Source organism: Myxocyprinus asiaticus, chromosome 31, assembly GCF_019703515.2.
Source record: "Myxocyprinus asiaticus isolate MX2 ecotype Aquarium Trade chromosome 31, UBuf_Myxa_2, whole genome shotgun sequence".
NCBI lineage: Eukaryota > Metazoa > Chordata > Actinopteri > Cypriniformes > Catostomidae > Myxocyprinus > Myxocyprinus asiaticus.
Genome location: NC_059374.1, coordinates 30146328 through 30172154, shown reverse-complemented (window position 1 = coordinate 30172154; position 25827 = coordinate 30146328). Strand labels below are relative to the sequence as shown.

The window sequence follows — 25827 nt, the reverse complement described above, 5'->3', positions numbered from 1 at the left end:
AGTGTTTTGTGGGCTCCAGCAGCTATGAGCAGAGACTGACTGATGGGGCTGATTTACATCCCACCAGCTCTCCCGCTAAATGAACGACATGCTCACTCATAAGATTAGTGTCTAGAGAGAGGGTCGTATCACTCACTCTGTGCTCACATGCTCCTGCTCATTAAATCTACTTTCTCGGCTTCCCTTTGTCACCTGAATCAAGACACCAAAACCTGAAATCAGGACTACACATTCTGCTTTTCTTTTATTCTCCTATTATTTTTTCCTTCACCTCTCCACACAACCTCCATTTACTTTGCAGGGGGTGGTGTTATTTTTTTTTTTATATACTTTGCCCTCAGATCTGTAGAGTACATCCAAGGCTCTTTGATTGAGTGCTGCGGACAAGTGCTCTTCGTGACTGCTTGTGTCGTTCATCACTTCTGTATGTGTTCAGATGAGCGGAAGGAAAAATAGTTCCTATACTGTACAACTATTTACTAACACTGATTTTTATTTTTATTTTTTACTTTAAAAGGTATGATACTCAATTTTAATGCTAAATAAATAATTACTTGGTAAAATAACAATAGGATAAATATTTTTTCGTGAGGATTGTTCATTTTGAACATTAGTATCAGAAGTATCAATACTTCAAGATCGATCCACTGATTCTTACTGATCTGCCTCTAGTTGTCTTTTCAAATATTTTGTCCTACTAGTTGCTTCTCTCCTCTGCCCTCATTCTTAAATTGTCTTTCAACTTCTCTCCTAATCCCTCTCTCTCATGGCGTTGTCTCACATTTTGACTTCCTGTGCTTGACTTCATCCCAGATCCACTCATTAGTGATGAACTGATGCTCGCTCTATCTGTCATCGCTATGCTGAGCAAAAGGACTTCAATAGCCTTGACAAAGAGCTCAGCCGTAACACCCACTCACTCACTGCCTTCATATATTTTACACCCACCCAACCAGCACATCAAACTCATGCACACGCACAGACACACAGACACCGAAACAAGTGTTTGTCTCTGTCTTTAGCTTTTCCTGCAGTATCATTTCGAGTCATCACCGACGAGATGGACATCACAGCTCTGTGTTATGCGGTTTATGAGCCATGTTCATCTTAACCTCAGACAATCTGATGCTTTGTCAGATGTTCTACTCTGTCTTTCATTCTCTACTTTTACTTTTTGTTTTCAACCCCTCCTGTGTGTAAAAGAGATTAAACAAAATGAGAGACAAGTAGAGACGAAATGAGTACACACAAAATGAGACAAGTAGAGACAAGATGAGATGAGCAGAGATGAGATGAGAAAAGTAGAGACGAGACAAGATGAGATTAGCAGAGATTAGATGAGTATAGAAGGGTGGAGATAATTAAAGATGAGTAGAGACAAGATGAGTAGTGTAGAGATGAGTAGAGATGAAACAAGACAAGTAGACACATGATGAGATGAGAAGAGCAGAGATAAGATGGCAAGAGTATAGCAGAGACAAGAAGAGACGAGTATAGATAACTAGAGAGTTGAGATGAGATAAAATAGAGATGAGCAGAGATGAGATATGATGAGTAGAGATGAAACGAAACAAGTAGAGACAAGATAAAGACAAGCAGAGATGAGATGAGTACAGATGAAACAAGACAAGAAGATGAAATGAGTATAATAGATGAAAAGAGACGAGTAGAGATGAGTAAAATAGTGTAGAGATGAGATGAGTAGACATGAAACAAGTAGAGACAAGATGAGATGAGAAGTATAGTAGAGATGAGTAGAGAAGTGTAGAGACGAGACAAGTAGAGATGAGAAAAGTAGAGATGAGATGAGACAAGTAAAGAGACAAGATGAGATGAGCAGAGAAGAGATAAGATGAGTAGAGTATTGTAGAGATGAGAAGACACGAGTAGAGATGAGTAAGATAAGAAGAGTAGAGATGTGATGAGCAGACGATACAAGTAGATACAAGATGAGACGTGACGGGCAGAGAAGACATAAGTAGAGATGAGAAGATACCAGTAGAGATGAGACAAGTAGACATGAGATGAGTACAGAATTGTAGTGATGAGACATGTATAGATGAAATAGAGACAAGACAAGAAACTAGTAGAGACGAGAAGAGATGAGTAGAGACAAGTAAATATGAGAAGAGTAGTGTAGAGATGACACAAGTAGAGACGAGATGAGCAGGGATAAGACGAGTATAGTAGAGACAAGAGGAGGCGAGTAGAGATAAGTAGAGATGAGTATAGTAGAGATGAGATTAGACTAGTATAGAAGAGGAAGAGTAGAGGCAAGACAAGTAGACATGAAATGAGTATAGAGAGATGATGAGTAAAGATGAAATGAGATGAGCAGAGATTAGATGAGTACAGTAGAGACAAGAGGAGATGAGTAGAGATAAAACAAGACAAGCAGAGACAAGATGAGATGAGACGAGCAGAGATGAGATAAGACAAGTATACTACAGAAAATGAGGTGTGGATTGAGAATGCCACAAACTAATGAGGGAAAATTAGTGATGGGGAAATGATCAGATGACTATCACAATAATGGAAGGATGAGGTCAGAACAGAGGAAATATATTGAGAGAGCAGATGAGCCTCATGCACATCGCAGGATATATAAAAGACTGTAAAAGGGTGTAATAATGCCATAAAGGTCAACTGTGCAGTGTGACTCCCTCACAAGTTTCACTAAGCACTCAAATGTATGTGCATACAAGTAATCAAACTAATTACATTCAATAGCAGCTCTGGCTACTGGTTGCACAACGCCATTTTACATTTGTTAAACAGAAAGTTCCGTAATTCTAAACCCAAGATCAAATATTGTTTCCCTGCTGTAACCACAATGTTGACACTTCAAAAGCTGAAATGTGACAGTGTGCATTTAAAAAGTCTCAAATTCATGCTGCTAACAGTGTTTTCACATTGCATCCGTCATGTTTACAGTCTCTTGAATTGTATCACTATGTGAGGCTCTTTATGAATTATGGTCTCCTTCTGTTTAACAAAATTTTCACAGCCTGTGTAGAGTGACTCATGTTCATCATCCACATACTTTATTTATTTCTAAAATTGATTCCATCACATTAAAAATGTCCCCCTGGCTGCCACAAACAATGGCAAACTCTAAGGGAATGAATCACTAATGCACAAACACACTAACACATAGAGACAACCCAACAACAATTTAACTATATATTTACACAGTCGGCAAGTCTTAACATCACTTTGTTGTGTTTTGGGGCTGCAGGAACAGTTTTGCCTGGAAAATGTGCAAGTTTAAAACTCTAAAATCAATTTAGGGATCCTAAAACAACTCACGACATCACATTAACAGTTACGACATTCATCTCTAGACCAAATCCCCTTAACTGACATCCAGCACGACAAACGTACACAGCTACAAACACACCCTTTTAACTGCAGTTTAGGCTTGCAAACACACACGCACCTGTTAAGACATTCAGCAACAGTTTGGTGATTTCTCACTCGAACCAACACTCACACATTTCCATTGAGGTGACAAACATAGGCTTTACTCTCCTGATTCCATCATGCATTTGAATAACCATTAAAACATTAGCTTACCTTGAATCTGCCATCAGTGGCTTGCAGGACTGTGTAAATACAGCAGTGCAGCATGAAATGACTGATTCAACACGAGTAAGAAAAGAGAACAGCTTAGAGATAGTGAGAGTGAGAGAGTGAGAGAGAGAGATAGAGAGAGTGAGAAGAATCATGGAGATAAGAGCGTGAGAGAGAGAGAGAGAGAGAGAGTAGAGAGACTGAGAAGAATCATGGAGATAAGAGCGTGAGAGAGAGAGAGAGAGAGAGAGAGAGAGAGAGAGAGAGAGAGAGAGAGAGTGAGAAGAATCATGGAGATAAGAGCGTGAGAGAGAGAGAGAGAGAGAGAGAGTGAGAAGAATCATGGAGATAAGAGCGTGAGAGAGAGAGAGAGAGAGAGAGAGAGAGAGAGAGTATAAGAATGCAGGTAGTAGTTGTAGTTGTTGCTATGGCAATGACTATGCTCTGTCTCTATGATGGGTTTGTAAGGGGGTGCAGATAATTTCTCAGTCATAAAATTGACTAGGAGCAGCAAAAACCTTCCTTGCACAAGATTTATGAAACATATGTACAGACTCACACATACACAAGGCTAGCAAACCATAGTGGGTTAGTTCACCCAAAAATGAAAATTGTCATAATTTACTCACCTTTATGTCATCCAGACCCATATGTCTTTTTTTCTGTTGAAAACAAGAGGAGAAATGTTGTTGATGTTTTTTTTGGGTTTTTTTCGTTCAATGAAAGTGAATGACGAATAAGGCTGTTAGTCCATTACAATTAAGGCTGTTTGTCCATTACATTCAGCCTACTATGTCTTTTTGTGTTCCAAGAAAGAAAGCAAGTCATACGAAACTACATGAGGTTTAGTACAATGACAGAATTTTCATTTAAGGGTTTGCCTTTTAATAAACAATAAATACCAATTGAATGCATGCAAAGTAGAGCATAACATAGACATAGATTGCAACACATAAAAGCAAAGCAAATAAAATGTGCAGAGCACAAGTTGTTACAGTTAGCTCTGAAATACAACTAGAACGTGGGTTAGTTTAAAGAGGAAGGTTCCAATTATGGTGTTCATGCTGTACACCACAGTTTTTTCTTCACATGTAGACACATGTGCCTCACTGGCCATTACGACTGCATGTGGTCAATGCAGTCGGCCACCGCTGTGGTGCAATCATAATCAATGTCCACTCACACACACTCTCACCTCACATATAGCAGAGAAACGTCAATATTCTGAATTTAGGAGCAGGAAAGCGTTCAAATAAAGAGGTACAAGTTACACAATTGACTAGCTTTGTGGAAATGACACAGTTCCTCCCTGTTCTTCACTCATGCCTAAATTTGTTTTTCTATCATGCTAAAAACTTTCCATTGACTATGATTGGTTTAATACTGAGCTAATGATATTTTCTATCCCCTAACACAGTCCCTAAACCTAACTGAAACCTTTTTAGACTAAAACATTATTTTGATTTAAAGCTGTGTGATGACATCTGGCCCCCACAATATAGGCCTGACCCATACACACACACAAACTCATAACCAACATGTGCTCAAAGCCTCAAGTTGCAGTTAATGCAATTTTCCACTCAAAGAGCCTATCAAACATTGTCCAGTTCATTTATTTGTCTGTTTGTTTAGACACATTGTCTCCATCTCCTTCAATCTTTTGGCAGTTTAATGTTTTGAGAGCCATTGCACCTTCTAATTGGTGCACCTTCTGGGGTTGCCTTGGTAACCCTCTTTGGAAGTGTCTGGCAGAAGGTTTGGTTGCCTGAACATGTGTGTGTATATATAGCCTTAATACGAAAACAACAGCAATTCAAAGTGCTTTCACATTTTATCAATCCATTTTGTGTTTTTGGCACTCATATAATAAAACTTCATGGGAATGGGGGGCCTGGGTAGCTCAGCAAGTACTGACGCTGTCTACCACCCCTGGAGTCATGAGCTCGAATCCAGGGTGTGTTGAGTGACTCCTGCCAGGTCTCCTAAGCAACCAAAGTGCCCCGGTTGCTAGGGACGGTAGAGTCACATGGGGTAACCTCCTTGTGGTTGCGATTAAGTTGTTCTCACTCTCAATGGGGTGCATGGTAAGTTGTGCGTGGATTGCACGAGTTTAGCATGAGCCTCCACATGTTGTGAGATTCCACAGTGTCATGCACAGCGAGCCATGTGATAAGATGCGTGGACTGACGGTCTCAGAAGCGGAGGAAACTGAGACTTGTCCTCCACCAAATCAAATCAAATCACTTTTATTGTCACACAACCATATACACAAGTGCAATAGTGTGTGAAATTCTTGGGTGCAGTTCTGAGCAACATAGCAGTCGTGACGGTGATGAGACATATACCAATTTACAATAAACTTCAGATTTACACAACACAATTTAAAATCTAATATACACATAATTACACACAACACAATATACAAATAATCACATACAATGTACAGTATACAATACACACAATATAGAATACACATTTTACAATAAAAAATAGTATATATAGTATATATAAAATGTACAGTAGGTTGTATTGTACTGTATTGAAATTCAGGCTGTCGGTTGATAGTCAGTTGCTAGTGTGTTGTTAAGAGAGATATAATTATGACAGTCCAGTGTGAGATAATAAGATTAATAAAGTGCAGTGCTGATGTACAGTGCATCCAGAAAGTATTCACAGGTGCTTCACTTTTTCCACATTTTGTTATGTTACAGCCTTATTCCAAAATTGATTAAATTCATTATTTTCCTCAAAATTCTACAAACAATACCCCATAATGACAACGTGAAAGAAGTTTGTTTGAAATATTTGCAAATGTATTACAAATAAAAATGAAAAACAAAAATCACATGTACATAAGTATTCACAGCCTTTGCTCAATACTTTGTTGAAGCACCTTTGGCACCAATTACAGCCTCAAGTCTTTTTGAATATGATGCTACAAGCTTAGCACACCTATTTTTGGGCAGTTTCTCCCATTCTTCTTTGCAGGACCTCTCAAGCTCCATCAGGTTGGATGGGGAGCGTCAGTGCACAGCCATTTTCAGATCTCTCTAGAGATGTTCAATCGGGTTCAAGTCTGGGCTCTGGCTGGGCCACTCAAGGACATTCACAGAGTTGTCCCGTAGCCACTCCTTTGTTATTTTGGCTGTGTGCTTAGGGCCGTTGTCCTGTTGGAGGATGAACCTTCACCCCAGTCTGAGGTCCAGAGCACTCTGGAGCAGGTTTTCATCAAGGATGTCTCTGTACATTGCTGCATTCATCTTTCCCTTGATCCTGACTAGTCTCCCAGTTCCTGCCACTGAAAAACATCCCCACAGCATGATGCTGCCACCACCATGCTTCACTGTAGGGATAGTATTGGCCAGGTGATGAGCGGTGCCTGGTTTCCTCCAGACATGACGCTTGCCATTCAGGCCAGAGCGTTCAAACTTTGTTTCTCATGATCTGAGAGTCCTTCAGGTGCCTTTTGGAAAGCTCCAGGCGGGCTATCATGTGCCTTTTACTGTGTGGCTTCCGTCTGGCCACTCTACCATACAGGCCTGATTGGTGGAGTGCTGCAGAGATGATTGTTCTTCTGGAAGGTTCTCCTCTCTCCACAGAGAAATACTGGTGCTCTGTCAGATTGACCATCGGGTTCTTGGTCACCTCCCTGACTAAGGCCCTTCTCCCCCGATCGCTCAGTTTGGCCAGGCGGCCAGCTCTAGGAAGAGTCCTAGTGGTTCCAAACTTCTTCCATTTACGGATGATGGAGGCCACTGTGCTCATTGGGACCTTCAATGCTGCAGAAATTTTTCTGTACCCTTCCCCAGATCTGTGCTTCGATACAATCCTGTCTCTGAGGCCTACAGACAATTCCTTGGACTTCATGGCTGGTTTGTGCTCTGACATGCACGGTTAACTGTGGGACCTTATATAGACTGGTGTGTGCCTTTCCAAATCATGTCCAATCAACTGAATTTACCACAGGTGGACTCCAATCAAGTTGTAGAAACATCTCAAGGATGATCAGTGGAAACAGGATGCACCTGAGCTCAATTTTGAGTGTCATGGCAAAGGCTGTGAATACTTATGTACATGTGATTTTTTTTCAATTTTTATTTTTAATAAATTTGCAAAGATTTCAAACAAACTTCTTTCACGTTGTCATTATGGAGTATTGTTTGTAGAATTTTGAGGAAAATAATGAATTTAATCCATTTTGGAATAAGGCTGTAACATAACAAAATGTGGAAAAAGTGAAGCGCTGTGAATACTTTCCGGATGAACTGTATATTGATCGTGAGAGATCAAGAGTTCAAAATCTGATGGCTTGGGGGAAGAAGCTGTCATGAAGTCGGCTGGTGCTGGTCCTGATGCTGCGATACCTCCTGCCTGATGGTAGCATTGAGAGCAGCCCATGGCTCGGGTGGCTGGAGTCTCTGATGATCCTCCGAGCTTTTTTCACACACCGCCTGGTATATATGTCCTGGAGGGAGGGAAGCTCACCTCCGATGATGTGTTTGGCAGTGCGCACCACCCTTTGCAGGGCTTTGCGGTTGTGGGTGGTGCTATTGCCATACCAGGCGGAGATGCAGCCAGTCAGGATGCTCTCTACAGTGCTGGTGTAGAACCGCGTGAGGATGTGGCGGTTCATTCCAAACTTCCTCAGCCATCTCAGGAAGAAGAGGTGCTGATGAGCCTTCTTCACAATGGCCTCAGTGTAGACAGATCATGCGAGTTCCTCTGTGATGTGGACACCCAGGAACTTGAAGCTGCTGACTCTCTCCACTGGTGCTCCATTGATGGTGATGGGGCTGTGTTCTCTTTCTCTTCTCCTGAAGTCCACCACAAGCTCCTTTGTCTTACTGACGTTGAGGAAGAGGTTGTGCTCCTGACAGCACCGTGTCAGAGTGTGCACCTCCTCTCTGTAGGCTGTTTCATCATTGTCAGTGATCAGACCTACCACCGTCGTATCATCAGCAAACTTAATGATGGCATTGGAGCTGTGTGTTGCCACACAGTCATGCGTTTACAGGGAGTACAGGAGTGCACTGAGAACACAGCCCTGTGGGGCTCCGGTGTTGAGGGTCAGTGATGAGGAGATGTTACTGCCCATTCTAACCACCTGGCGTCTGCTTGACAGGAAGTCCAGGATCCAGCTGCACAGTGAGCTGTTTAAGCCCAGAGCCCGGAGTTTCTCATCAAGCTTGGAGGGCAATATGGTGTTGAATGCTGAGCTGTAGTCTACAAACAGCATTCTCACATAAGTGTTCCTTTTTTCCAGGTGGGAGAGAGCAGTGTGTATTGTAGATGCAATGGCATCATCAGTGGAGCGGTTGTTGTGGTAAGCAAACTGCAATGGGTCCAGTGATGGAGGCAGCACAGAGCAGATGTAATCTCTGATTAGTCTCTCAAAGCATTTGCTGATGATGGGGGTCAGAGCAACAGGACGCCAGTCATTTAAGCAAGTGATTTTAGATTGCTTTGGTACAGGCACAATGGTGGATGTTTTAAAGCATGTGGGGACTACAGACAAAGAGAGGGAAAGGTTGAAAATGTCCGTAAAAGGGGGTTCATGTGATGCCATGCAAGAGACAGACGTGTGAGTCACGAGCTCTGCGAACTTTGCTAGTTTTTTAATTATTTTCATGTTGTGATCCGGTGAGATTCGATACACCCAATTACATACTTGCTCTTTGAGGTAAATATGGCAAAGAAGTCAAAATTCTCAGACTCTGGAGACATTAAAAGACACTTACGTGTTCAAGCTGAGGCCTCTGACGGGACTGCGGACCGGAGACACGTCGGGAGAAGATATTCAGCGTCAGTTGTCCAACATGTCGGTGATGCTGACGAAGGTTCTTGCTGACTTGGAGGATCTCGCTGTAATGCGTTGATCGATTACGGCGATGGAAACAAAATTCTCCGAGTTGTTTACAAGAGTGACAGAAGTTGAAACACGAATCGATTATCTTGAGTCATCGGAAAAGGAATTAACTGCTAATCCTCCCGCGTCCAAAACAGATTTGGATTTAATTTAGGAAAAACTGGAATATTTCAAAAATATGAGCCGAAGGAATAACATACGAATTGTTGGAATTCCTGAGCATGAAGAGGGCAGAAATAAGGTGAAATTCCTGGATGAGTTTTTCCCGAGTCTGCTCGACATAACAGGCCACAAGCTGGAAATCGAGTGAGCTTAGAGTCCCGGCTCGCAGAACTGCTGAGGGAGATAGGCCTCGATGCATTCTGGCCAAATTTCTGAAATCATCCGATAAAGATCTCGTGTTACGCCAGGCGAGGAACAAGGGAAGCTTTCTTGGAAGAACCATAATATTTTCTTGTTCCCGGACTTTGCGAATTCCACAAGAGAGAAACGCGATCGGTTCAAGGAATGCAAGAAACTCTTACATCAGAAAAAGATCTCGTTTGCTCTAATGTTCCCGGCCAAACTGAGAATAGAAACGAAGAATAGGCACTCTCCTTAATAAATACATTGGAGTAAGCCATTTGATGTTTCTTATATTAGTGGACTGACTCGCGGTTCAGAAACTCTATTATCTGAGAAAGCTGGGTGCCATTTTTGTTTCTTTTTGTGTTGACCACCTAGTGGCTGGAGTTTGTTTTATGGCATGACTCCAAGAAACTTTTGCATTGACGGAAGATTTTTGGCCAGATCAAGAATGGACACTATGGATAACCACAAAATATCTATATGCTCACATAAAGGACATCTTTTATAAAGTTGACGGGCTGAGTAAGTTATGGTGTTTTTTTTGTTTTTTTTGTGCGCGGCCTCCGAGTTAGTTTGGCTCTTGATCATGCGAGGAACCGGGATGCTGGTTTTGTTTTTCACGCTGGCTCTGCCTAACGGCTGGAGCTTGTTTTGTGGAATTACACTACTTCGGGACAGTTGTGGTTAAATATGTTTGTTCTTTGTGCTTATGCCTCCTAGTAGAATGATTACCTCATCTGCTGCACTCATAACAGCCAGTTCACAGAACAATTGTTTGTCTCTCCGAGGAAACTGAATGGTTTTATATCAGCTGGAGTTTATTTTGAGGAGGAACACACCTTCAAGACAGTTCTGTGAATGAATCTACATGTTTTTCTGTTATTCTGCCTGTTGGCTGGGGTATGTTTTACAAAGTATTTTCTGTTATTGTAATTGTGCCTCACAAAATTTGTGCAGAAGCACCGGACTCGAGCAATCCGATGACAAAATTGTCACGGGGGCTCTCGTAGGCGTACATGGACTCTTTGAGTTTAGAGGGATTGTCGCCGGTTGGCGCTGTCGTGCGCGGGATTAATGCTTACGTTTTTCTTTTTTCTGTTTGTTTTGTTCCGGGGGAAGTTTGGGGTTTGATTGTTGCATTAATGGGGAATGTGGTCTGTATAATTTTGTTTTTGACACACTCATTTTTTAAATTTTTTATTATATCAATATGTCAAATGTTAATGTGAATGGGTTATCTCTCTCCACATGGAATGTAAATGGGTTGGGGCACCCCATAAAAAGAAGGAAGGTTATTTCTGTTTAGAGCAATGTAGACAGGTGGGCTTCATTACATTTATCGATGATTGGGAAGGTTAATGTTATTAAAATGAACTGTATTCCAAAATTCAACTACTTGCTACAGTCTCTCCCGCTAGATGTCCCCTTCTCTTATTTCAAGCAATTTGATAGCATAGCAAAGTCTTTCATTTGGAGTGGTAAGCGCCCTAGACTACATTTCAATAAATTACATAGGCCGATTGACAAAGGTGGGCTAGGCCTACCCAAGATTTTGTTTTATTATTATGCATTCGGTCTCAGACATTTGGCTCATTGGTCGCTTCCACCTGAAAGAGCCCCTCCCTGGTTTTTCATTGAACAAGAACTCCTTGCCCCTATTCTGCCATTGCACAGCCTTTCCATCAAACTAAATAGAGAAGTTAAATCACACCCCATTATTTCACATTTACACTCAGTATGGACAAAAGTGTCCAGAGTGTTTAATTCAGATATTTATCTAAATGTTGCCTCGAGCCTATGGCTAAACCTCAAACTATGCATTAATAAGTCCCCTTTTTGTTGGTCAGAGTGGATTGCGATGGGGGTTAATTCACTCGGTGATCTTTATGAGAGCGATGTGATGAGATCCTTTGAAAATCTGGTTCAGTATTTTGGGATCCCCAGATCTGTTTTTTAGGTATCTTCAGTTACGCCATTTACTCTGTACTATTTTTGGGAGTAGCCTACACCCCCCTAAAGCAGCAGATACTCTAGGAGTGGTGATTTCTGCTTTTGGAAAGGGCCATGAGGCATCAGTGTATTACTCCTTATTAATTCAGAGTCTGGGGGATGGAGTCTCAACCACTCTCAAAAGATAATGGGAGAAAGATTTAAACCTGGAATTGGAGGAGAGAGAATGGGCTAGGATTTTAAAAAACATAAAAACTGCATTGAGAGATGCAAGGGTGCGCCTTATACAATTCAAGATTTTACATCGGTTCTATTGGACCCCCCTCTAAATTGTATAGGCTTGGTCTTAAAGACACACCCACCTGCTGGCAATGCCAATCAGAGGAAGGAGACATAGCCCATGTTTTTTGGTGATGCGCTGAGTTTCAGGAATTTTGGTTGAAGGTACAGAGTGTTCTGTGTGACATGTTGGGCATACGGATTTCGTTTTGCCCCAGACTCTGTGTTTTGGGTGATGGGGCGGTCATCGACGTAGGTGATAAATACATAAACAATTGGATCCTCACTAGTGCGATGATAGGCAGGCAGATTGTTTTAAGGGGTTGGAAGTCGGTGGGAGCACCCTCAATTCGGGAGTGGTGCGAAGAGATGGGAAGGGTGGCAGCCTTCGAAGAGATATCATGTAGAAGGCTGGGGATATGGGATTCTTTTATTGGGAAATGGGGTAGATGTGTGTGTGTGTGTGTGTGTGTGTGTGTGTGTGTATATATATATATATATATATATATATATATGTATGTGTGTGTGTATATATATATATATATATATATATATATATATATATATATATTTATTATTTTATTCTCTGTAAATGTGTGTACTTATGTAAGACCACTGGGATGTTCATTTGGGGTGGGGTTCTTGATCGGGGAGGGTAAGTAGTGGGTGTTAATGTTGAATCACTGTATATATGTTTTGTATTTCTTTGTTTTGAAAATTAATAAAAATGTTAATCACAAAAGAAAATGTCCATAAAAACACTAGCCAGTTGGTTCGCGCACGCTCTGATGACGTGGCCCGGAATGCCGTCTAGACCCGCGGCTTTACGAATATTCACCCATGGGATGGATCGGGTTACATCCGCTACAGAGACAGAGAGTGAACTAACCTCCTTAGCTTCGGCCGCGAGAGCTCTCTCCGCAAGGGCGGTGTTATTTCCCTCGAAACGTGCAGAAAAAGTGTTTAGCACATCCGGGCGAGAGGCAGGGGTGTTCACGGCGGAATTTTTATTCCCTTTAAAGTCTATGATGATATTAATTCCCTGCCACATGCTTCTAGAGTTGGTGGTATTAAACTGTCCTTCAATCTTGTTCCTGTACTGGCGTTTTGCTGCTCTGAGGGCATAACTGGCTTGTTTATGCTCCTCCGCATTCCCGGAATTAAAAGCGGAGGTCTGCGCATTAAGTGCCATGCGAACGTCGCTATTAATCCAAGGTTTCTGGTTCGGGTAGATCCGTATTGTTTTGGACGGAACAACATCCTCTACGCACTTTCTGATGAAACACATTACGCTATCAGTGTAAAGCTCAGTGTCGTCATCAGAGGCGGACAGGAACATCTCCCAGTCCACGTGATCAAAACAGTCTTGTAGCGTAGAGTCTGATTGGTCCGACCAGCACTGGATCGTTCTGAGGGTGGGTGCTTCCTGTTTCAGTTTCTGCCTGTAAGCGGGCAGAAGCAGAACGGAAGAGTGGTCCGATTTGCCAAATGGTGGGCGGGGGAGGGATCTGTAGCCATCCCAGAAGGGAGAGTAGCAATGGTCCAAAACCCGGTCCCCTCGTGTGTTAAAACTGATATGTTGGTGGTATTTTGGTGCGATTTGAGATTGGCTTTGTTAAAGTCCCCGGTCACAATGAACGCGGCCTCAGGGTGCACGGTTTCCTGCTTGCTTATAATCCCATACAGTTCCTTGAGTGCCCGTTCTGTGTCGGCTTGTGGCGGGATGTACACAGCTGTGATAATGACCACTGTGAATTCCCTCGGTAGCCAGAATGGTCGACACAGAAGCATGAGAAATTCCAGATCAGAAGAGCAGAAAGACTTGATAGAATATACGTTCCTCTGATCACACCAGGATTTGTTGATCATAAAACATACACCACCACCTCTGCTTTTACCTGAGAGGTCTTTCGCTCTGTCTGCTCGGTGCACGGAGAACCCCGCGGGTTTGATGGCTGAGTCTGGAATCTCCGCAGACATCCAAGTTTCTGTAAGGCAGATAATGCAGCAGTCCCTCATCTCTCGTTGGAAAGAGATCCACGCTCTCAGCTCACAGAGCTTGTTGTCCAGAGACTGAACATTTGCCAGTAGAATACTGGGTAGCGGGGGTCAATTTGCATGACGTCTTACTCTGATGAGAACGCTAGCTCTGTTTCCCCTTTTCCTTCTGCTTTTCCGCGGCCGGGCTGCCCAGACAAAGGGCTCTGCTGGCGTGTTTGTAAACAGCGTGTCGACATTGAGGAATTTGAAGTCCGGTTTACGGTGTGTAATTGCAGAACCAATGTCCAAAAGTGTTTGTCTGTCATAGACAATAAGGCAGACAACATCCAAGACAAAAAATATTAGAACTGTAAATAAAACAAAAGAAAAACTGCAATGTTGTGTCGGAGCTCGCAACGCAGCAGCCATACTCGGCGCCATCTTGAGCATATAACCTGGACTGAAGTGAGTAACCACGCCACCACGAAGACCGACAAAAGTAGTGGGAGTTGGGCATTCCAACATTTAGAAAAAAGGGGATAAAAAAAATTTAAAAAAAACTTGATAGGAATTAGAAATGAGTGTATGCCACTGCAACACTTGACAGCCATCCGAAGGTGTGACTTCACTCTGAAATGTAATCCATTGTAGTTTTAATCACATGTATATATAACTCAACATATATATACACATTTTCCAACTTCAATTTATTTTAATGTTTTTTACAATCAAATAAAAAAGCATAAAATAAAGGTGATAATCATAAAATCTCATTTAAAAGAGGCTCATCTGCATTAGTAACTGTTTCAAGAGTCGTTCTGAAAGCAATCCCAGGGTAATTGTATTGTGAAATGGATCTGACAATGGTAATAACAGCCCTGTGATGCAATCTAACAATATTAAGCTTCATGCATTATTTATTGGACTATCATTTATTGGACTTAGATCAACCATACAATCTGCAATTAAAGGAACTGAAAGCAATTCGATCCATTGCAATAAAATCAAGATGAGAAACAGCTATAGTATAATCACAAACGAGGTAAATTAAGAAGAAGAGAGATCATGGATGCAAGATGAGAAATTGTCACTCTTTACCTTTGTCCAAATATGCATATTTTCCTGCTACAATATGCCAAAAGTAGTATGACAGAAGAGTAGGATGTCAGAATCCTCAGCAACATTTTTACTGTCCCATTGGGCCACGGGAGCTGAGGCGCTTTCAGATTCAAAATCAACATAGTCTTATGACAACTTGTAATAATTTGTACAAGATGGCGAAATCGTAAGATACCGTACAACTTGGCTCATCCGAAAAGGGATGACTTTTATTCCCATAGAGACCAACCAATCAACAAACAGAAAACAAAACAAAAGTTATTTTCATTTTACAATCATGGTTAGGTAAAAGTCGTACGAGCCAACTCGTATGAATTCTTACGATTTCACCATCTTATTATTACGACTTGTCATGAGACCAGGGGCCTGTACAATGAAGCTAGTTGAACAAACCTGGGGTTACAGGATTGGGTTTGAGATGACAAAACCAAACCAATCCAATCAGGCTTAATCAGTACTATGATGTTGCTAATCAACTTTCTCTGTCAACTCAGGCTTCGATCCTGTGTTTAAGATTACTTCACGCGTGCATGCACATGAATGAGTGACATTTGCAGAAAACAGCCAATGGTGTGAAACATGGGGGGAGAGAGAGAGAGAGAGAGAGAGAGAGAGAGAGATGTTCCTTGTGGTTAAATTGTACTTGTTGAACAAAACCAGAGTACAAATAAATGTCTTTTCACGCTTGTTACTATGTCGTACATTCGGGTCAAGGGACAATGCTCATGTTTCCGGATTAAGTCTGTCCATGAATGTATTCATACTACTTTCGTACATGCATACCTAAAGAACGTACTTAATTAACAGCCATGAAGCAAATTCTTCATCAAATACAGTACGTATTCTAAAAGTACACAAATTTGGACAAAGGGTGTGACTGTTGAATTAGAACTTTTTTCTCTGCTTTGGTTTTTACTAGCAATGACACATCTGACTGGTTAAGCAAGGAATTGCAAACTTTAATATAAGGAGTGGAAACACACACAACTGAACAATGAAATATGCCAGCAGCATACAGTCTAACACAATAATTACATGCTTGTTTATGTAAAGCACATAAACACCAGGCCAGGATGCCCTTGTGCGTATTGGATTGTGGCAAAGCTAAAGCTTTTCACAATTCCAATCACAGAATGCAGCTGACAGATGACCCACTCAGCCGGAATTAGAAAATGAACCAGTCTGTGTAAACCTCCCTGTCTACACCCGTCAGCAGCGAGAGTGAAAATGCTAAACTCAATACAGAAATTACTGTGATTCCCCTGGTGTGACACAGCTGTCTGCTCCTGTGCTGTTTCTGCTGACAAACAACCATTAGCTTCTGTCTGATGTGGCAATGAACTGATGCTGTGCCACCTGCCTTGACACAAAGGCCTTGTTCAATTAAGATGAGAACATTTTATCAAAACTAAATAACTCAACAAAATCATGCAGTAAGGAGTCAACATAAGTGAATATCTTCTAATGGGGCCAACTGGGGATATCCCTCCACCAGTCTGCCAAACATCCAATGGTGCACTAATGTGGAAGGGACACAGCACATATAAAGAGCTGAGCAATAATCGTCAGAAAAAGACACATAGATGAACACCATCTGATCTATACTATGCATACACATTGGAAATGAGTGAGCTATACTCCACTCTTTAAGGTAATATCTATAGCGTTATCTTGCAATTTTTGTTATTAGTTCAATTCAATAAATAACTAAGTTGATTAAATGTTCAATGCTGGTAAACTAGCCATAAAGACCTGTCAACATTTTCTGCTCATCTGCAATTAAACACTAAGCCTTATTCATTCTAAATCATTAGGGGATACTTCAATTGTATGGCAACTTTGGCAGTGGCAGTTGTGATTATTGGTTCTAAATGTGTAAAGGTTGCTATTTTTCATGAAAAATTCTATAGTTTGTTTTATAGAAAACAAAGTTACATGATGTAACCTTTGAGGAGTCATCCATGGTATTATCTTTGGTTATGGACCAACTCTAAATTGCCTACCTGTGGTAGGTTACTGCAAGAACTACACTGTGGTTACTATGCAAGAGCAATGGTAAATATGCCTGTTTATAAGAAGACATGCAATGCATCTTAAAATATGACCACAACAGAAATCAATATGTGGTATTTATGAATGGCAGTAGAGATTTAGTAATAAGAGCTGTATTGAAGTCACCTGTTACAGTTTCGTTCCACTTTCTGTTCAGGAAAAATGGTACTCTCTGCCCAACACAGTAAAGCCAGTCATCACACTTCACTTAGCTGGTGTAACTATGGAGGCACAAGAAGTGATTTTATGTACTCACTGGTGAGTGTTTTTACGAAGTCAAAAGTAACTTACAGAATTCCAGAAGACATCCATATTGACGTGTATTTGTTTATGTAAACAAATGACTGTGTTCGGCATCACGAGATTACTTTTTGCCATATGCGCGACATCGTCTGCCAAAGCAAAAACAATTAATTGAAAACCTAACGTATTTTACCTATTTACTCACCAATGATGGTTATTTCTTTATTGCATCATTATTAGATTTATTAAAAGCGATATAAACACGTGAACTGCTAGAAACTCAAGAGTCTTCCCGGGTCAGCGTGTTCCAAGAAGGGTCAGCTTTGGCTTGGCGACAGTGTTCTTTCTTTTGAACAGCTTTAAATGTCTCATTTTAATTTCAACGAAGGGAAGAAACGTTTCCTTCCTTAAACATTTTACATCATTTGGCCATTTGTTGAGTCATGGGTATTTAACAGCATTGATAAGAAGTGTGTAATTTCTGCATCACTAGCGTCACCAAACGGAATAGCAAAAGTAATCTTTCGTTGTACAAAACAGATACTAAACTTACACCATCATGTATACAGCCAAATACAGCTCTGAAAAAAAAAAAAAAAGAGACCACTCCAAATATTTCTTAAATCAGCATCTCTACATGTATGGCAGCCATTCCATTCCAGTGTCTGTTGAATTCCTGCTTGAATTTTTGAGCCAGGAGTGGCATAAATTCACCCAACAGTAATGTGAAAGACTGGTAGAGAGCATGCCAAGACGCATGAAAGCTGTGATTGAAAATCAGGGTTATTCCACCAAATATTGATTTCTGAACTCTTCCTAAGTTAAAACATTAGTATTGTGTTGTTTGTAAATGAATATGAACTTGTTTTCCTTGCATTATTCGAGGTCTGAAAACACAGCATCTTTTTTTTTTATTTTGACCAGTTGTCATTTTCTGCAAATAAATGCTCTAAATGACAATATTTTTATTTGGAATTTGGGAGAAATTTTGTCAGTAGTTTATAGATTAAAACAAAAATATTCATTTTACTAAAACACTTACCTATAAATAGTAAGTCCAGAGAAACTGAACATTTGGAGTGGTCTCTTAATTTTTTCCAGAGATGTATGTTGCTGTGTCGGGCTCAGTCGGAGGAATATTTTACTCTTTTCGGTAATATCAACCAACTATTGGCTTATAGTTGACTGCATATTAAGCTGGGATACCGGAAATAATTTTAACAGAGCAAAAAATAATAAAAATGAAAATTCTGTCATTATTTGCTCACCCTCATGGTGTTTCATACCTATTTGAATGTCTTTTTCCTCCTTTGCTACCTAACATATCCTACCACGTTCCACGGTAGAAAGTAATTGACCCAGATAACACCTGCATATCCGAGATGTCTATTTTAGATCTTTTCATCTGGAAAGCATCACAATTTAATTAACTGCTAAACACCTTAAAAAGATCAGATTTACAAATATTCTAAATCATAAACATCCAAAGATGTCTGCTGAATATCTTATTGACATCTGAGACAAATTGTAACAAGTTCCTTTGTTCAAGGAATGAGGAAGCAGGAGACAATGTACTCTGTTCAAATCAAACAGTCTTTATTAGCCCAAATTTCTCACTTTTCAGCAGAAGACTTGCACAACACACACACACAGTCCAAAGCTCGGCTCTCTCTCTTGTCTGCTGGTGTCTCCTCCCCTTTTATCTCCACCACAGCTCACTGGGAATACAAACAGGTGTTTGCACAGGTGTAAATCCTTAACCACTAAGCTTTCCCGGACCTCACTCTCCACAGATCAGCACTCGACCACACCCACGCCTCCACACATACTTATTGGACATATGTCTGTATTGCAGATGAGCAAACAATGTAAATAATACGTCTTCCAGATGTAAAGACACAAATCAGATACCAAGATAGCATGCACAAATGCATATCCGAGATGTCTGTTTAGATTGTTTCATCTGGAAAGCATCACATTCTAATTACCATCTGTTAAACATATTAAAAAGGTCAGATAAAAACATTCTTAATCATAAACATCTCAAAGACATCTGCTGAATGTTTTATTGACATCTGAGAGGAAACGTCTTATAGACGTTTTGTAGATGAGCAAACAACCTTACCCAGACAGCACGCATACATCTCAGAGATGTCTGTTTTATATCTTTTCACCTGTAAAGCATCACAATGTAATTAACATCTGCTAAACATCTTAAAAAGATCAGATTTACAAACATTCTAAATCATAAATGTATCAAAGACATCTGCTGAATGTCTTACTGACATCCAAGGCATACACTATATGGCCAAAAGTTTGTGGACACTCCCTTCAAATTAACAAATTTGGTTACTCCATTAAATCCAGTAAAGAAAAATCTTAATGTTTCTTTATGTAATGGCTTGGGTTTGTGTGCTTCCAAATTTGTGGCAACTGTTGGGGATAGCCCTTTTCTGTTCCAGCATGACAATGCCCCTGTGAACAAAGTGAGGTCCATAAAGAAATGGTTTACTGTGTCTGGCATGGAAGAAATTGACTGGCCTGCACAAAGCCCAGAACTGAACCCCATTGATCACTTTTGGGGTGAACTGGAACAGCAACTGTAAGTCAGGCCCCATAGACCAACATCAGTTCCTGACCTCACTGATAGCCTTGTGTCTGAATGAGAGCAAATCTCTGCAGCCATGTTACTACATACAGTATAGTGGAAAGCCTCCCCAAAAGAGTGGAATCTGTTGTTACAGCAAAGGGGGAAATTGATGCCTAAGGTTTTGAAATCAAATGTTCATCAAGCATATATGGTGTCCACAAACTTTTGGCCATATAGTGTACTTACTGACATACGTCTTATAGACATATTGCAGATGAGCAAACTACCTTAAAAATATGTCTTCCAGATGTAAATACCACAAATCAAATATCTAGATAGCATGCACAAATACATCTCTGAGTTGTCTGTTTTAGATTGTTTCATCTGGAAAGCATCACATTCTAATTAACATCTGCTAAACATCTTAAAAATATCAGATTTACAAACATTCTTAATCATAAACATCTCAAAGACATCTGCTGAATAGATCTGAGAGGAAACATTTTATAGACATATTGCAGATGAGCAAACAACCTTAAAAATACATCTTCCAGATGAAAACACACACATCAAATAGATGTCTGGGTGATGTATTTGTTCTGTCAGTTGACCCTTCGCTAAGCTCCGGCTTCTCTCACTCTGACAAGCTTTGCAGAACTTCCCATAGGAATGAATGGGAGACTGCACAGTTTTTGGCTAAATATTCTCTTAAACAGAATTGATAATATGCTTATGTGGGCTGGAATGAAGAGTGATATTTGAAAGTCTATTTTTTTTATAAAAGAAATTTGTTACATTACACAGTAATTTGATTGAAAACTGGAGACAATAGCCACGTTCAAACATGTAACCAGGTAAATTACAGGAAAATCGTTGGGTTGCCTTTACTGGTAAATGTACCAAATGTGCTGTTCACACATACCATCAATAAGGAAATTTATAGGTAATAATACAACCTCACATTAAGGGAAATTGCCAGAGCATAATTTACCAGTATTTTCAAAAGGGTCTTGTTCACACATGACCTCTAATCTGGAAATTGTTGGTAATTATCTGGGAAAGGCTGTGAAGGCTGTGAACGCGACTTATGAATCAGAATTTAGGCAAAGAATTCAGTCATATGAAAAGAGAAAAGCATTATTTTATGGCGATTACACACCTGATTACATTAGTGTAAGTGAACAGGTCTAATAACACACTCACTATGATGCTGTAAACTCTTTATTTACTACCACCTTTACTAAGACCTGAATCAATACATAAATTAATTAACATTAATTTATTGGCTTTAATTTACCTTGGAGCAAATGTAGGTGACTTTGCCGATGTTATACATACAGGTGCATCTCAATAAATTAGAATGTCGTGGAAAAGTTCATTTATTTCAGTAATTCAACTCAAATTGTGAAACTTGTGTATTAAATAAATTCAATGCACACAGACTGAAGTAGTTTAAGTCTTTGGTTCTTTTAATTGTGATGATTTTGGCTCACATTTAACAAAAACCCACCAATTCACTATCTCAACAAATTAGAATACATCATAAGACCAATAAAAAAACATTTTTAGTGAATTGTTGGCCTTCTGGAAAGTATGTTCATTTACTGTATATGTACTCAATACTTGGTAGGGGCTCCTTTTGCTTTAATTACTGCCTCAATTCAGCGTGGCATGGAGGTGATCAGTTTGTGGCACTGCTGAGGTGGTATGGAAGCCCAGGTTTCTTTGACAGTGGCCTTCAGCTCATCTGCATTTTTTTGGTCTCTTGTTTCTTATTTTCCTCTTGACAATACCCCATAGATTCTCTATGGGGTTCAGGTCTGGTGAGTTTGCTGGCCAGTCAAGCACACCAACACCATGGTCATTTAACCAACTTTTGGTGCTTTTGGCAGTGTGGGCAGGTGCCAAATCCTGCTGGAAAATGAAATCAGCATCTTTAAAAAGCTGGTCAGCAGAAGGAAGCATGAAGTGCTCCAAAATTTCTTGGTAAACGGGTGCAGTGACTTTGGTTTTCAAAAAACACAATGGACCAACACCAGCAGATGACATTGCACCCCAAATCATCACAGACTGTGGAAACTTAACACTGGACTTCAAGCAACTTGGGCTATGAGCTTCTCCACCCTTCCTCCAGACTCTAGGACCTTGGTTTCCAAATGAAATACAAAACTTGCTCTCATCTGAAAAGAGGACTTTGGATCACTGGGCAACAGTCCAGTTCTTCTTCTCCTTAGCCCAGGTAAGACGCCTCTGATGTTGTCTGTGGTTCAGGAGTGGCTTAACAAGAGGAATACGACAACTGTAGCCAAATTCCTTGACATGTCTGTGTCTTGATGCCTTGACCCCAGCCTCAGTCCATTCCTTGTGAAGTTCACCCAAATTCTTGAATCGATTTTGCTGGACAATCATAAGGCTGCGGTTCTCTCGGCTGGTTGTGCATCTTTTTCTTCCACACTTTTTCCTTACACTCAACTTTCTGTTAACATGCTTGGATACAGCACTCTGTGAACAGCCAGCTTCTTTGGCAATGAATGTTTGTGGCTTACCCTCCTTGTGAAGGGTGTCAATGATTGTCTTCTGGACAACTGTCAGATCAGCAGTCTTCCCCATGATTGGTCTTCCCCATGATTGTGTAGCCTAGTGAACCAAACTGAGAGACCATTTTGAAGGCTCAGGAAACCTTTGCAGGTGTTTTGAGTTGATTAGCTCATTGGCATGTCACCATATTCTAATTTGTTGAGATAGTGAATTGGTGGGTTTTTGTTAAATGTGAGCCAAAATCATCACAATTAAAAGAACCAAAGACTTAAACTACTTCAGTCTATGTGCATTGAATTTATTTAATACACGAGTTTCACAATTTGAGTTGAATTACTGAAATAAATGAACTTTTCCACGACATTCTAATTTATTGAGATGCACCTGTATTCGTTTGTGAATGAGTGCTGACACAGTTTAATCCATAGCATGCTCTTCTTTAGATTTATTTAAAGATTTTTAAAAAAGAAAGAAAAAACACTGCATGTATGCTCACTAGTTGCCTCGTGTCACTATTACAAGTGACCCAGCAACAACTTTTTATCAATCTTTCGGATCTTTTAAAAAAAATCTGCTTAAGAATAATCAAACATTACTAAAATGGGATTGGTCAGAAACATGTTTAAGGCGGGGCTTCGCGAAGGGTCAATACGGGATAGGAATGACATGAGGGTAAGTAAATAATGACAGAATTATCCCTTTAATTTACCTATTTATTTATCTGTAAGTACAAATGAAATCAGTTCATGTGAAATGGGGTCACAGATTTTCCATTCCGTCTCAGTAAACTCTCTCTTCAATGTTTTCACAGCAATAAAGAGGTGGCGAAGGCCAACTTTGACCTGCATGAACCACACTGTAAGAGGTTTTTGTGTCTCTGCCCTGACTGTGATGAGTCTGTCCCTTGGGAACAGCTAGAGGAGCATAAAGCCCAAGAGCATGTACAGGTCACAACCAAACTTGTTCTGATTTTTACAGACTTGGCCCTGTGTCCAAAAACTTATATGATAATTTCCTCAAGGTTTTTTTTCGCCTTGTTTATCACAGTTATCTTCCACCTCCTAAATAACATGTCTGTGTTCCCATTTTCTTCATGTCTCACAGGTAAAATGTGGGAAGTGCAATAAAAAGATGGAACGAAGGCAGCTGTTGGACCACGAGGTGAACACTTAATTTCACACCTATTTAAAAACATTACACACTAGAAGAATCAAAGTTCTCTCTTCTAGGAAAATGCTTGTCAGTATTTCAACATTTTATGTCTGGGATTGCAAGTTCTCTGTTTTATCAATTATATGTTTGTTGTCTTGCCTATTTCAGACAGATGACTGCTCAGAGAGGCTGCAGATCTGTGATTTCTGTCAGCTAGAGCTTCCTCTGAGCAGTCTAATGGAGCACATCTTGTCCTGCGGGAGTCGCACAGAGCGCTGCTCTGACTGTGGCCGCTATGTCAAACTGAAAGAACAGCTCCATCATGCTCAGATCTGTGGTAGTACCCCTCCAACACTGAAGAACCCTAGTCCAGCAGATGCATCTGACACAGATGGTTAGTCAATGATATATACTGTATATAAGCCAATTATTTACTGATTATGTTATTTTTCAGTGAGCTGTCCAATGCAATTGGATTAATGAGTCAGTAGGTTGAATTTAAAAACCGAATCATTGAACAAATCATTCTTATTAGCCTGTTCGTTTACAATGAGAATGGTTGATCCAGATCACAAACAGTACTGAATGATTTGATTTAAGCTCCTCAGTGATCCTGTCACAGCAGTTCTGGAATAAACTGCTCACTAGAAGGATATAATATCAGTGAATAACACATTTCGGTCTATTCCTCACACAAAGCTATCATGTGACTTCTGAAGACTTGGAATATAGAGCATGAATGCTATTAAGGTATCTTAAAAAATAATAATAATAATTTCCACAGACAAAGAGTGACCAATGGCAGAATTTTCATTTTGGGGTAAAGTATTCCTTTAATGATGATTGTTAATGAATACTGATCTATTATACCTGCTATCTCTAGAGGAGTCATTCAAGCAGTGTTGTAAATGGTTGAAGTACATTCCTTCTGAAGATCTGGAGGAGCATGAGGTAAATAAATGTTTTAGAAAAAATTACTCTGACTAAAAACTCTTATAACACCTCAAAATCTTTTTAATTAGCTGGCTTGCGACCACTTCTCCCAATATGTAAGAGACAGGGATGTTGACTTCGATGAAGACCTCAGCCCTGGATAAGTCAGTGCACCAGACACTGCAGATTTCTTCTTTTCATCACTTCAGAAGGTGAAGGGAGCCAGGAACATTGAAAGGGACCTAGATAGGATAAGCACTTGTCCACTCTGTCATCTGGCACTTCTTATAAAGACACTTGAATGGCATGAGGTACTAGTCACTGTTCAGTACATGATTTTAAACTTGCAACCCTTCGGTTGAATATCAACACAGAATTTGCTGTTTACTTTGGTTGAGGAAAGAGAGACAAAATGATCTTCCCATATACAACACTGAAAAAAAACCACAAAAAAAAACAAATGTACATTTAGGCCTCTATAGTTAAGAAGTGTTTATTTTTTTGTATTTTTTAAGAAAAAATGTGAATTACATAAACATCTGAGCCTGGCACAATGTTGACTGGTGCAAGCAAGACTACATATGTAAGTACACAAAGAATACATTATGTAACACTGTAACTTTCTAATTTAATCAAAATCATCTACCGGTAATCATTTTGCAATAAATTGTTTTGAATTATCTTACAGGGCTGCTTGTAACAACACTCCAAACTCTACAAACCCAAAATAATGGGATGGCATCATCGCAAATTACAATAAAACATAGAGTGTTAAATTATATTGAAATTCTAGAAATTCAACTAAAACAAGTTTAATTGTTTCCAGTTAATATGTATTCTCTGATTTTATATTTGATAAATTTCAGCCTGAACTGACTGAACTTTGGGTAAGTAAAATACAAAACAAAACAAAAAAAACAAAAAATGTAGATGTTGAGTTGCACTGGCTTTATTGTCCAACTTACTGCAGTGAAGATTTGCCTGATTTTTGAGGTTGTTATCAAGCTATACTGTTTAAAGTGTTATCTGCATGTTAAATCTGGACAAATGTCATGTGTGATTTCAGTGCACAGTTTAAAATAAAAGGTAAAAATATTTGTTTGTAATCTATAATAGTTTGTAGATTTTTCTTTCTCTCTGCCACTGTGTAACATATCTTTGTATGAAATATCTTCAGAGGATCCAGCAGACCTCTCTCAGGTGA

The 25827-nt window shown here is 40.0% G+C and overlaps 2 protein-coding genes across 2 annotated transcripts in view; one reads left to right on the top strand and one right to left on the bottom strand.

The window, feature by feature from the left end:
* LOC127422382 (rap1 GTPase-activating protein 2-like) overlaps positions 1-3657 on the bottom strand; it is a 115102-nt gene extending 111445 nt beyond the window's left edge. The window contains exon 1 of the mRNA XM_051665864.1: positions 3577-3657. Coding sequence (XP_051521824.1) covers positions 3577-3590 — 14 coding nt within the window. The 5' untranslated portion in view covers positions 3591-3657. The remainder of the gene's footprint in view (positions 1-3576) is intronic.
* A 13733-nt stretch (positions 3658-17390) lies between these two features.
* On the top strand, positions 17391-25827 carry LOC127422147 (TRAF-type zinc finger domain-containing protein 1-like). Its single transcript, XM_051665490.1, has 8 exons — positions 17391-17425; positions 23350-23485; positions 23643-23699; positions 23859-24084; positions 24574-24641; positions 24833-24934; positions 25490-25510; positions 25801-25827. The coding sequence occupies exons 1-8, from the start codon at positions 17391-17393 to the stop codon at positions 25825-25827; spliced, it is 672 nt and encodes a 223-aa protein (XP_051521450.1).

Bases quoted from the DNA above. Each gene is read 5' to 3' on its own strand.
- LOC127422147 (XM_051665490.1), top strand. From the start codon at position 17,391: ATGGAGGCACAAGAAGTGATTTTATGTACTCACTG. The intron at 23,486-23,642 runs GTCACAACCAAA...CATGTCTCACAG, and splicing joins AAGCCCAAGAGCATGTACAG to GTAAAATGTGGGAAGTGCAA. The intron at 24,935-25,489 runs GTACTAGTCACT...GATAAATTTCAG, and splicing joins AGACACTTGAATGGCATGAG to CCTGAACTGACTGAACTTTG.